General features: G+C 39.4%; 1 protein-coding gene across 1 annotated transcript; it reads right to left on the bottom strand.

Moving 5' to 3' along the window:
- Nucleotides 1-1238: 1238 nt before the first annotated feature.
- On the bottom strand, nt 1239-12394 carry atp6v1b2 (ATPase H+ transporting V1 subunit B2). Its single transcript, XM_028026142.1, has 14 exons — nt 12163-12394; nt 11133-11188; nt 10740-10838; nt 9473-9566; nt 9308-9385; nt 9026-9165; nt 6907-7008; nt 6163-6260; nt 5958-6081; nt 5729-5879; nt 5571-5653; nt 5274-5378; nt 5026-5155; nt 1239-3660 (listed from the first exon to the last, which is right to left on the bottom strand). Exons 1-14 carry the CDS (start codon nt 12335-12337, stop codon nt 3524-3526), a joined length of 1572 nt encoding a protein of 523 aa, XP_027881943.1. The 5' UTR covers nt 12338-12394; the 3' UTR covers nt 1239-3523.
- Between the last annotated feature and the right edge of the window lie 512 nt (nt 12395-12906).

Genomic DNA, 12906 nt, shown 5'->3' on the forward strand with positions numbered 1-12906 from the left:
GTTCAGCTCATTTCTATTTCAATTGATTAATTAAACATTGGGACATCAGTACTTCAATAGTTAGTCAGCTGACCTACATTTCAAAATAAAATAAAAATATGAGAAAAATAGCTGGACAAACAGCAACCTGAAATAGCTGAATAAAGAACTGAAAAAACTTTAAACTTTAAATGATGTATAGTTCTCTTGGTGTGAGCGCAAAAACTGTGAATGCAAAGTGATCAATTATTTAGGTGTAATGATATTGGGATATCTAGTCTAATAAAATAAAAATAGGAATAAATAAAAGCTGCTAAAATCTTTCTTTAAAAAACCAACCAATGGTTGAGTTTTTCTTAATTTTCAAGGTCAGATTATTCTTCTGTAAGAAAAAGATGAATGAATGTAAAACCTTGTCCACATCTGGCTATAAATATGTTTCATGTCATATCATACATTTAAACACAGCCATGGTAAAAACAAAAAATGTTCAAAATATTTTCTAAACATCTGGGTTTGTAGGGTGAAATATTGCACATAGCATATTTTGTCATGTAATCCAGTTCCATCTATGTAAATATGCAGATAATAAAAGCCACTAGAAGTACTGAGGCAGCAGCCTTTATTTTACCATCAGACATGAAACCCGAGGCACCGACAGGAGACATTTAGTAACAAAGCATGCAGTTTCTACTGAACCAATCAATAAGCTCACAGCACATAAACACAAACACAGTTTACACAGATGAATGGGATTTTAAAACGACTCGTACAGAGAGAACAGGAACACAAACATCATTTTACACAATCATGTCCTGAAGACATCCAACATTTCAACACACGGAGCGTATTGTTAAAACACAGGCAGCTTAACTTCAGGTGATGGCTTTGCCATTACAGGCATGTCTGGCTTAAAAGGACCACCAGAACAATAATCACTACAAACAATGATAAAGAGCTCCAATCAGACAAGGGTCTGTCACCATCACACCGTCCAATCAATGTGCAGCATAAACAAAGCAGTCTGAATCCCTCAGGTTAATAACAAAGCTCTGTTTTTATAGTGTTAGGAATTATTTGAAGTTCAATATATATGTATGTGTGTGTGTGTGTGTGTGTGTGTGCGTGTGTGTGTGTGTGTGTGTGTGTGTGTGTGTGTGTATGTGTGTGTGTGTGTGTGTGTGTGTGTGTGTGTGTGTGTGTGGGTGTGTGTGTGTGTGTGTGGGTGTGTGTGTGTGTGTGTGTGTGTGTGGGTGTGGGTGTGTGTGTGTGTGGGTGGGTGTGGGGGTGGGGCGCGTGTCTGTGTGTGTGTAACTTTTAAATATACTTTTGATCTTAAATCTAATGTATTTAAATGATGATATAAGTAAATCTGAAGAAAAATAAATATTTTCAGAAATACAAAATACATACAGAGTGGGACTGTTGATGGAGAATGAAAGTCAGACATAATTGATGACATCAGATATACACATCCAACCAATCACAGGACGAGCTGAAGGAGAAAACTAAAACTCAGCAGCAGATGTTCCATATAAAGACAGCAATGAAACACACACAAATAAACATGTTGAGTTTACAATCAATGTCAACCGCTCACACCCAAATACAATCCATAGTAATTCAACTCATGGTTTGAAGGGAACAAAGGAACCTTTATAACAAAGTCATACTTCATTCAATATTTTTGTGTCCAAACAGATCTTAACTCTGCTGGACTCATAAACAAAGACGGTTGAATTAAAAACTTTTTTTTAAAAGGCCAGAAGACATTCTATGCTTTAGTTTCATTGATTGAGTTCTCTTCATATCTGACATGATCTAAATAAAACACAACAGGCGCTGAGAACAGAACTGAACATTTAACAGATTTCCACCAAAAGAAAAACAGAAAAAATTGAGATGAGATCAATTAATTTCAGTATATTTTTAAATGTATCATTCATTCTATGATGTTGATTATCTATTCAGGGACAGCCCAAGGTATCAGCTGACTTTCTGTCAGTCACATCAGATCTTAAATGTGTGCTCTAATCACACACAAACTAAGGAGAACCTTTTCATTTTGAAAGGAATGTTAACAGAATTATAAATTAAAGTTAATTTGGTCAGTTCTGCATCTGCAATCTAGGTTGGGATAAAACTACAGCTTTAAATACATCAGTGAGAAATAGTCTTTTTTCCACAATTACCTGTCAACAACAATAAACCAGGAGTGGCTCCATACCTCCACTGGTGTCTACTTCCTGTTTTCTGACATGAAGCTGAAGTTTTTTCTCTCTGGTTCTAAACGAGGCAGATTTGTCTCCAGAACCCAGTCTGTCTATTTGCATGATAAATGCATGTTGTCCTGTTTTTTCTGTCATATGTAAAGAGAAATGGAGCTGCACAGCTCAGACTGTCCTGTATCTTTAATATGGATAAGAGCCCGTTCTGACTGACACCTCGATAACAAGAGTCTGTCAAGAAAAGCTGAAGGAACCAGGAATGACTTGTGTTTCCATGAATGGATCGGCTGGCTTGTTATCTGATTTTATACTGATATGGGCATTAAAATGCATCCATCTAGCTGGCTGCTTATAAACTCAGAGCAACAAACAGTTTCTTTATGATAGATTAGATATTTGACAGAGATGCTGAATGGCAGAATTTTTTATGGGAATCAAAAATCTTCAGAAGCTTTTGAGAAGCTCAGGCCCATTTATTTGGTATTATAAAGCATTTTTCATGCTTTCCTTTATGTGAGCTGTCATAGTTGACATGGATAAACAATGGAGCAAATTTACAAAATGATATCAAAAATACACAGCAACAACTGCGTCTAGATCGCCGTTATAAACCCATCTATACAGGATATTTTTGCAACTGGTAAGAGAGTCTAACCAAAAGTTTAAATGCTTCAGTTAGAAGAGCAAAACTGGGCCGAGCAGAACAAGGTGAGTTTAATTAAGGTTAAGTTATCAAAATTAAGCTGTTTGATTGAATGATTTGCTCCTTTTCGCAGTTTTCTTTCAGTATTTTTACTCAACTTTAGCTCACTCTGACTTCCTGAGATTCAATCAGATTTTCTGTGCCTCAGAAAGAATACATGTGGAACACACAAAGCACACAGTTTTCTTCATGCGATGACAGAAATGATGTAGACATTCAGTAAATAACAGCGTTCCTGTACACTTCACAACCGATCCCTCAGATGGACTTCAACTCTGCCGTGTGTGCCCTCTAGTGGCTGACGTGTGCGCCCTCTATAATTCATAAATCTTTTTATGAATTATGTCCCAATCATTTTCTTGACACACATTTAGTGTACATATTATTTTCCACAGGAAGCTCCTGACATTTACTCTGGAGACAAACTTCTAAAAGTCCATTTCTTTTTCTCCTGTTTATGCCGGGATGATTTACCCTCAACGTCAGATGAAAGCAGCAAGCATCGGCATGGTTACAGCGTCACAGCACTACACTGTATATACAGAGTGAGACCTTAGCCGGATTAGAGGACAGGAAGTGGAGTGTGTGGATGGGCGTGTGCGTGTGTGTGTAGCTAATGTTTGGATTCTCGGGGGTAGAACTCAGCCAGGGTGTTCTGAGGGATTCTCTTCAGCATTTCTTTGGGGAAGATCCTCATGAGCTGCCATCCGATGTCCAGAGTCTCAAACACACTCCTGTTCTCGTAGGCTCCTGAACACGCAAACACACACACACACAGCACATGTTAAATAAACCAGCATTCTGTTGGTCTGTGTACAGGTTCTGATCTTTAAACCTTTAGGATGAAGTTTCATTTCAAAACCGTTCCAAGGTCGGAGCAAAATAGGCCATTAGAACGGCTCCAACTGTGATCACCTCGTCTCTCACTAGAGCTAGAGAACTTATCCTCATACTGTATATAACGCATCACAGCTCTGATGTACTTGTGGTGCCATATTTTAAGAACATAGTAACCTAGTAGATTTGTTTAGTTCCACCAAGGTAGCTGACCGGTAGGTAACTAACTAACTAACTAACCCCAAAAATAGAAATCAATAAATATCCTTGTACAACTAAGAAGTTAAGTGTGATGCAGTTGGACAGTTTTGTTGCACCAGTAAAACCAGTGCAAAACGTTGGCCCAGAACTTTGCATTGGCATTATATGATTTGACTGAACTGCACTGAATTAAAAATTTGATTAATATTGACTGTATGCAACAGATTCTATCTACATTTATTAATTTATTATATTATATAATTATAATAATTGGATATGAATTGGACTGTTGTGAAATATAAACTGAATTAAACAAGTTACCAGCTGAGTTTTACAGCAACCATTGGAAATAAATAAGTGTAGAATATCAAGTTATAACAATATATCCAGCTCATGAGAAAATACACAAATGTTGAGTTCAGCAGAAGGACACAGGATGAGATTGTATCAATATTTATGAAAATGAATCCCATCTATTTAAAGAAAGGAACTGAAATTTGGTTTTGTGAATCCATGTTTAAATATTCTTCCTACCAAGGTGTAACTTTTTTCATTGTTTGTGTAATTCTGAGGCATTGCTAACACCAAAAAATGACCGTGACAGGATATCAAGGTCAGCGTTGAGTCGTAGTTTAGAGTTTTGAACTAGAGATGAACAACTGCAGTCTTAACTGTGAAAGAACTAAAACAACCTTTTAGCATCAGTAAAACTAGCATGTCCTGAGATACAGTAGTTGCTAGCTTTAGCTTAAGCTGCTAACAGTCGGTCCATATATCACAAAAAGGGATACCATTTTTAATCTATTATATTTAGCCACCCCAAGAGGACAACTCAAGAACTGCTTCATTTTTTCTTACTTCTTACAAAATCAGACACAACAGTTTATAGAGCTTAAAGACTTTGTTTCTCTACCCAGGGATCATAATAACCGCTGACACTATCACCACACAAAGTGAATGCTGAGCAGAACTCCTGACTAGACCTCGCTACACCTCTAAAAGTTGAACAAAGTCCACTTTTGATTTCAAATACACATATTTCATATAAGAACACAAAATATCTGGTCATCACTGCACCTTGGGAAATGAAGTTCTTCTCAAACTTAGTAAGGAACTCCAGATATAGCAGGTCATCAGCAGTAAGAGCCTCTTCTCCCACCACCGCCTTCATGGCCTGGACATCTTTCCCTATGGCATAGCATGCATACTACATACACACACACAGAACGCACGTCCACAGTACACCCCCACACACACACGCATACAGGTTAAGTAAAGTGTAGTAAAAGTCTGTTTGTGCAGAACAGGGAGAGCTTTGAACATACAAGCTGGTTGGAAACATCAGAGTGGTCTTTGCGGGTCATTCCCTCCCCAATAGCAGACTTCATCAGTCGAGAGAGAGATGGAAGAACATTGATGGGGGGGTAGATCTGACCAGAGGAAGAAGATGAGGACAGAAGAATTAAAATAATCATTAAAATATTCTATTCAATCCATAATAAAAGAAACTTGACATGAAACTAATCCATTTCTTTGTATACTGGAAATCAAATGGAACAAAAACCAAAGTTTTGTTTGAAACGTGGGAGAATGTACAGCTGTTTTGTGGAGGAGGATGTTACCTGTCTGTTGTGAAGCTGTCTGTCCACATAGATCTGTCCCTCAGTGATGTAACCGGTCAGGTCAGGAATAGGATGGGTGATGTCTGAAAGGCAGAAAAAGGCTCAGTCTGTGACAGCCCTGGTGCTGCCACCATGCTAAGCTCCGGCAGAGGGAGTACCATCATTGGGCATGGTGAGGATGGGGATCTGGGTGATGGAGCCGTTGCGGCCCTCTACTCTGCCGGCCCTCTCATAGATGGTGGCTAGATCAGTGTACATGTAGCCAGGGAAACCTCGGCGGCCCGGCACCTCCTCTCTGGCAGCAGACACCTGGGAGAGGACATCCAAAGCTCGGTTCCACTTCCTGCAGTTACATCAGAATGAATGCTAGAGCAGAACATGGCTGACCTCTCGAAGGGCCTCGGCGTAGGAGCTCATGTCGGTGAGGATGACGAGGACGTGCTTCTCACACTGATAGGCCAGGTACTCTGCTGATGTCAGAGCTAAACGGGGAGTGATGATTCGCTCAATGCTGCACAAACCAAGACTTCAGCTTAATATACACATTATTTACAAAGCCGATATCCAAACACATCTCAGAAAAAAGCCATACGTGGGGTCATTGGCCAGGTTGAGGAACAGACAGACATTGTCCATGGATCCATTTTCCTCAAAATCTGACTTAAAGAACCTGGCAGTCTCCATGTTGACCTAAGGAGAGAGAAAGGATGTGTTGATTACTCCACAGCTGTGTCAAAAATCAATTTAAAAAGATATCATCATCATCAATCATTTTATTTTGGTAAATTGTCCACATTAAACACAGAAAACAACAAAAGATATTTCAGCTTTAGATTAACTTCGGTATGACTAGAAGAGCACTATACAGTACAATGGTCAAACACAAAAACACCAAAGTATTCAGAGTCAAATGTGAGTAGCTGTGTTTTCATTAACCGTAAAATTGTGCAAATTGAAATTACGGAAATACATTTGCTTAATGGAAACACTGTCACTTTAGCATGACTAATGTCAACTCATTTCAGCTTAATGTAACGGTTAGGGGGTCAGGGTGGCTGGAGGCGGGGCTTCAAGCCAGAACTTCATCCATCAGGTTCTCAATGGAAACATAGCAGGTTCTGTGTGGAGTAGAGAATGAGTAGAACTATGTGGAGCTGGAGCTGACAATGGAAAAGGGGCATTTGTATTTAGGACATAACAGAATAAAACGCAGTGATGTTGGTGGCTGTAACATCAGACAGTATGGAAACATTTAACGTGAATGAGAGTGAACGCACTGAAGAACAGGGTGTCTTAGTCAGAGTGAGTCTGGGACAGAACAGCATCAGGATCTCACCCCCATGGCTGCAAAAACAATAGCAAAGTTGTCCTCACTGTAGTCCATCACATCCTTGGACTTCTTCACCAAACCGGCCTGTCGACAGATCTGAGCTGCGATCTGACAAGACCAGGGAAAAAAAAGGAAATGAGTCCCAAACTCTCGGAAAAGGTGATTTATTCACCTTCCACCTTAATTAGAGACAAAATCGTTAAACATTTTTTCATATGAATAAAATCTCAAAGGAAATGATATCGAATGAATTTATCAACAGAGAGGAAATTAACTGTCTTTAAGTTTTATACAACCTGTAATTAAGCAGAACCTACACATCTCAGACATCCACAGAGAAAACAGAGTCTAGATATTTAGGACAAAAGAAATAAGAAGCTGACTGAAATATATGAACAAGTAAGAATTAACTTTGAAGTGACAGATAGACATGTTTGATGTTTTTGCTCCCCTTTAATGGAATGTTAAGAAATGAAGAGTTTGGGTAATGCTGCTGCAGGAAGATAGCTCAGTGGTACCAAAGAACAGCAGACCACCATGCAGCTTCATGCATTGGTTCAGTTTCCAGTTCAGAATGTATTTCAAGATTCTCTCCATCATTTATCATTTGTCATTAAGTTTAGGCTGAAATTGATTTTTGTTCAGTTTTGGCATTTCTAGCTTGCTAACTTACCCATTTTATTTGTATTTGTGTTTTATGTGTTGTTGATGTAGGATTTTGTTTTTTCATTTTTTAATATTTTTATTTTGCTTTTTTTCTGTTGTTGAATTTTTAAGATGTTTTCAGATATATTTGTAAATGGTATGAAATGTTTACAAATGTCTCACATTGCATAATACTTCATATTGGAACAAAACAATGACCTGAATTTTTATTGGCCATAAGCTTAACTTCATTTTGCTAAAATGGTCAATTAGAATAAAACCTGCAGTATTTCTAACACTAGTTAGAAATACTAGTGTTAGAAGCCTGAGGCTGCACAGTTTTTGTTTGGTTCATTAAAAAAAGAACAGTGAGCAGCTTGATCGGACCTGACGGGTGAACGGCCCGTCACAATGTCAAAAATCAGATCCTTTTCCAATCAGTGAGTGCAACATATGAAAATACTAAATAAAAGTTTATCCATTTGAGCTTTCTGCCTCTGTCAAAGAGCACAACGGGTTTGGAAATCCCAGAGGTGTGCTCCAGATCTACGTTCTCTTTGGCATGCACACAGAGACTGCAGCTTTTCTGATGAAGAACAATTCAAAAAGTACATTCTGTTAACTTTGATTCAATGAAAAAACTAGTTCTGAAAACTGGGAATTTTTTTGTATTAATAATTAATAAATGATTAATGTATTAATACTAAAATGTCACACTTTTAACAATCTGCACATGCATAAGAATACATTTTATTATTGACTGATTTTATTATTATTGATTTTTCACAAAAACATAGAAGTTGCCATAACAGTGCAGTGGTGAAGGTGAAGGACTCTATTAGACTCAATAAACCTCAATAAAACTCAATAAGCCTCATTCCTTCAGCTGACTACAGTCAGCTGAAGGAATGAGGCGGCTCTCTGGAACAGTTAGTGAGAGACAGAAAGCTGAAGAAGACCAGAGCTGTGATGGACAATGTCTCACTCCCTCCTTATGGACATGGTGGACAGTCTAAGGAGCAGCCAAAGGTCACTGCAGCTCCCAGGTGTTAATGAGGACTGCAAGTCTTTTCTCCCCAAAACTGTCAGAGTTTTTAACATACATTGTCTCAAGATTTGTGTGTTCTAGATAATGTCAATATTTTTATCTGTCCATTGAGTGATGTGCGTGTGTGTGTGTGTGGGCGTGGGGGGGCGTGGGTGTGTGGGTGTGTGTGTGTGTGTGTGTGTCTTGAGTTATCAATAAAGGGCTACCTGTCCCTTCTAAAAACAGAATCAGTGGGCCAGAACTCAGGAAAACCAGAATTTGGTGTGGGCCAATAGAAGTCTCACTGGTACATCTCCAGAATGAACTCTGTCTGACTCACACACATTTTGTTAACACCTTAGAAAGTCTGTCAGTTTGTGGACAGAAACTAATCTTTTAGGTGTTTTGATGCTCTGAGATGGGAATACACCATGTTGGTGAATGCATGTGTACCTCATTGTGTGGCAGCCCAGCAGCAGAGAAGATGGGGATTTTCTGTCCCCTAGCAATGCTGTTCATGCCATCGATGGCAGATATGCCGGTCTGGATTATCTCCTCTGGGTAGATGCGACACTGGGGGTTTATGGGCTGGCCTGTGGAACAACACACACATTGACACAGACACACTAAGGAAGACTGTGTCACAGTGATTTTAGAAAACATGGGGAACCGTCTTTACTTCAGCATTTTACACTGAGTAAATATTCTGAAAACTAAAAGTCACAACAGACATACCCATGATGTCCAAGAAGTCTTCTGCCAGCACTGCCGGTCCTCTGTCGATGGGTTTGCCAGAACCGTTAAACACACGCCCTGAAAACGTATGAAAAATTCTGCTCTGCTGTCTGAGAGGAAACATACTAGACTAAATATGGCTGAATGGAGAGCGAAGACATCTACCCAACATGTCCTCAGAGACAGGCGTCCGTAAGATGTCTCCAGTAAATTCACAGCTGGTCTTCTTTGCATCGATGCCTGCAGTGCCCTCAAACACCTGCAGAGAATTTAGACAAATACAAACAGCAGAATGGAAGCTTATCAAATGAGGTGAGCGGGAGAAATGCAGTAATAATGGAGCCTGTCTAGTTTACTGGAGACAATTTAGCCCAATCTTCTTTAAAATTTTACTTCATTTTTTTGGTAAAAGGTTTTGGCTGCCCCAATGTCTTCTGATGTTTTCAATCTGTGTGACTTCTAAGCTTTTCCTCAGGGTTGTTTTCTTCAACACCTTGACTTTGTTCTCTCTCAGCCTCCCTGTTGCAGACACTGGATATTTGAGAGTTCATGGTAAAGTCAATCACTGCAAGGTGCCCAGATCCTGTGGCTGCATTGCAAACCCAAATCACCACCTCTCCTCCACCACCGTGCTTAATGGCTGCTAGAAGATATTGGTGCTGTATTTTCCTGTCTTGCTGCTCTGAACTGAAGATCCCCATGTTGGTCTGGGAATTATTGCTGTTTCTCTGGACGTTGCTCTGACAGTGAGACCTCAGAGGGGATTTGCTATAATAATCAAAGATTGTCCTTAATGTTCCCATTATTTATGAATACAAACAGACTCAGGAGTTTTTTAAAAATTGCATCGCAATTACTAATTTCCAAATAAACGTTCCATGTAGTAATGGTTCTGTAATAATATTATTACTGTACTGAAGCTATCACCTTTTTTTCTGTTCAGTGTTATACAGCTGAAACCAGAAGTTTACATACACCATAAAAATATATTTTTTTCCATCATTATCTCACAATAAATCAAATTAGACTGTTCCTGTTTCAGGTCAGTTATCATTATGCAGTAATAATCTTTATTACTGTACAATGATTTATTTTTTATAGTTGGGAATAATGCTAATTACCATTCTTCAACTGATTAGCAGCAGAAGACCAACTTTAAGCTCCAGTGGTGTTAGTGGTGGAGGGTGAACTTTCTTTGAAATATCACTAATTTGTACCTTTTTAGGAAAAGTCGACTGATCAATAAAAACATAAAACAGTAAAATAATTTACATTATGCAACTAGACATATTTTTAACATCCTAACATTTAAAGCAAATGTTTTTATTTTACAGTTTTTTTCTGTTTTCTTAGTTTTACCTGATAAGTTAAGATACGTTACTGAGACATAAAGTACTGAATTGTTTGGAAGGTTTGGAAATGTCAGTCTCACCTGCACCACAGCTTTGGAGCCAGTGACCTCCAGCACCTGCCCACTCCTCTTGGTACCATCAGGCAAAGTGAGATGGACAATCTCAGCGTACTTTGGAAACTGTTCAAGTGACACATGACCAGCAAGCATTAACACCACTATTCAAAACCTACTGAATAGTCTTGACATGTCATGGTTTGACAAAGACTCAAGAATCCTGACATTTATATTTTATTCCAAATTAACTCTGCAGTAGAAACCCATTGGATGTCATCCCACTGAATCGCCACAAACTGCTGGTGTGAAACATTCTTAGCTGGGCTTCAGGTGTCTGCAGAGGTGAGTCTAATCGTAGTTGGATTAATGTGGACAAAATAATAGTTTCCAGACTCTACACACATTTCTGCTTCTTACCTTGACTTTATCCAAAATCACCAGAGGACCATTGACTCCAGAAACAGTTTTATAGGCTGAAATACAGAGAGCAGCAACCCAGTGAAACACAGCCTTCTTCAGACACACACCTAAATCCAGAATGTTTTTCTTACTGACATGAAGTCAATTAGAATTCTTTGAATTTATTTCAGTCCTGAAAACAGATTTTCTACTGGATATTTGAAGGTTTTTTTGATGGCCACTCCAAATGTAGAGAGCTAATCTGGTTGTAGACCTGGGGTCATTGTTCACCTAGAAAACCTGTTTGTGGCCAAGTTTAGTCATGGCCAATGTCTATAGATGTTGATATGGTGCAGAAAATTCTCTTTTGTTTATCACTTCAACATCTTGCTCTGTTCTGCTGATGGGGATCTTTCTTTATGCTGATGCTGTTTAATGTCTGGATCCAGAATAGTTTACATGTCTGAAAATAGATTAGGATTGAGGTTAATGACCTGTGAACTGAAAAACTGAAGGGAATCAATATGGATGGCAGAATATGCTGAGTGAAGCACTGGGAAAAATAAAAAGCTTCAGGTTACTGAAGTTAGCAAGCAAATCCATTTTATCTCTAATAGTTGTCGGCCTGGTTACACAGAGCAGCAAACAGCAAATCCTTCTCATTTTTCGACTTGCATTTAGAAATATGAGCAAAGTTCTGGCTTTATGAGCCCAGCAGCTTTGGTACTGTTCAGGATTCTGGGGGGAAGGTGGCATAGATCAAATTCTGCCCCAAGCCCTCCATAAAACCGGTGGCCAGCATACAGTAGCCTTGGCATTCCTTGACTGAGACAAAGTTGTTGTAATGTTTACTGTCACTTTAAGCCCCAAACTGTCTCCAAAAACGTCTGAATCAGCTGGAAAAAATGAGGACAGAAAGACAAAAGTGAGCAAAGGATTCATCTCTATATCAGCTGTTAACAGATGACGTTCAGTGACTGACACCTTTCTGACCTTCTTCTGAGCTGTCAGAAACAAACAGCATCACCACACACATCCACACACTCACTCAGGCGGGGCTGGGAGATGTAATCCCGGCTAACAGCCATCGCATGTTCCCTGGAGGCGGCGGCGGCGGCGGCCGGGTGGACCGGAGCGGCGGCCGTCGGTCTGTTCCCGCTGACGGCCGATGAAAACTCGCTCATGGCCCCGTTCACCATCCCTCTGAGCGCCCTCATCGCCATGTTTCCACCGCAGAAGCCGCAGCGATGTTCGAGTCGTGACAGCTGAGGCGCATGCGCACACCGCAGCAGTTGCAGCTCATTAAAAGGTCATTTAAATTTGGCAGAGATTCTAATCTTATGTTTTCATCTACAGTGGTTAAACTTTTTAAATAGCATATATTAATATATATAATGTTATTATACTTTTAGATATTTAAAATATTAAAGTAACTGCAAACTGAAATTAATGTGACTTACTTGTGTGCTAAAGTCTTACCGGAGTAGAATATCCGCTTTCCTTTCTTTCTTGCTTTCTTTTTGGTTCTGGTTCTGGATGCAAAGCAGACCAGAACCAGAAGACCTGAGACATTAGTCCTCTAATCCTGGAAATGTTCTTCAGGTGATAGAAGGCCGACTTTGTAATTGTCTTTATGTGACTCTGAAGGTTCAGGTCACAGCACTGCTCCCAGATTTCAGCCTGATCATTAATGTCCAGCTGTAAAATTACATTACAGCCATACAGCAGAACTACAGCCTGTAGCTCTGCTGTAGTGATTTGTCCAGGTTGTCCAGCAGGCCCCTTCTGGCTC

Source organism: Xiphophorus couchianus, chromosome 8, assembly GCF_001444195.1.
Source record: "Xiphophorus couchianus chromosome 8, X_couchianus-1.0, whole genome shotgun sequence".
NCBI lineage: Eukaryota > Metazoa > Chordata > Actinopteri > Cyprinodontiformes > Poeciliidae > Xiphophorus > Xiphophorus couchianus.

What these genes read in the sequence shown, in the direction of transcription:
- atp6v1b2 (XM_028026142.1), bottom strand. Translation starts at nt 12,337, where the DNA reads ATGGCGATGAGGGCGCTCAGAGGGATGGTGAACGGGGCCATGAGCGAG. An exon ending in TGTCTCTGAGGACATGTTGG is followed by an intron (nt 9,386 to 9,472) that starts GTAGATGTCTTC and finishes ATACGTTTTCAG; the next exon opens with GGCGTGTGTTTAACGGTTCT. An exon ending in AACCTGGCCAATGACCCCAC is followed by an intron (nt 6,082 to 6,162) that starts GTATGGCTTTTT and finishes TGGTTTGTGCAG; the next exon opens with CATTGAGCGAATCATCACTC.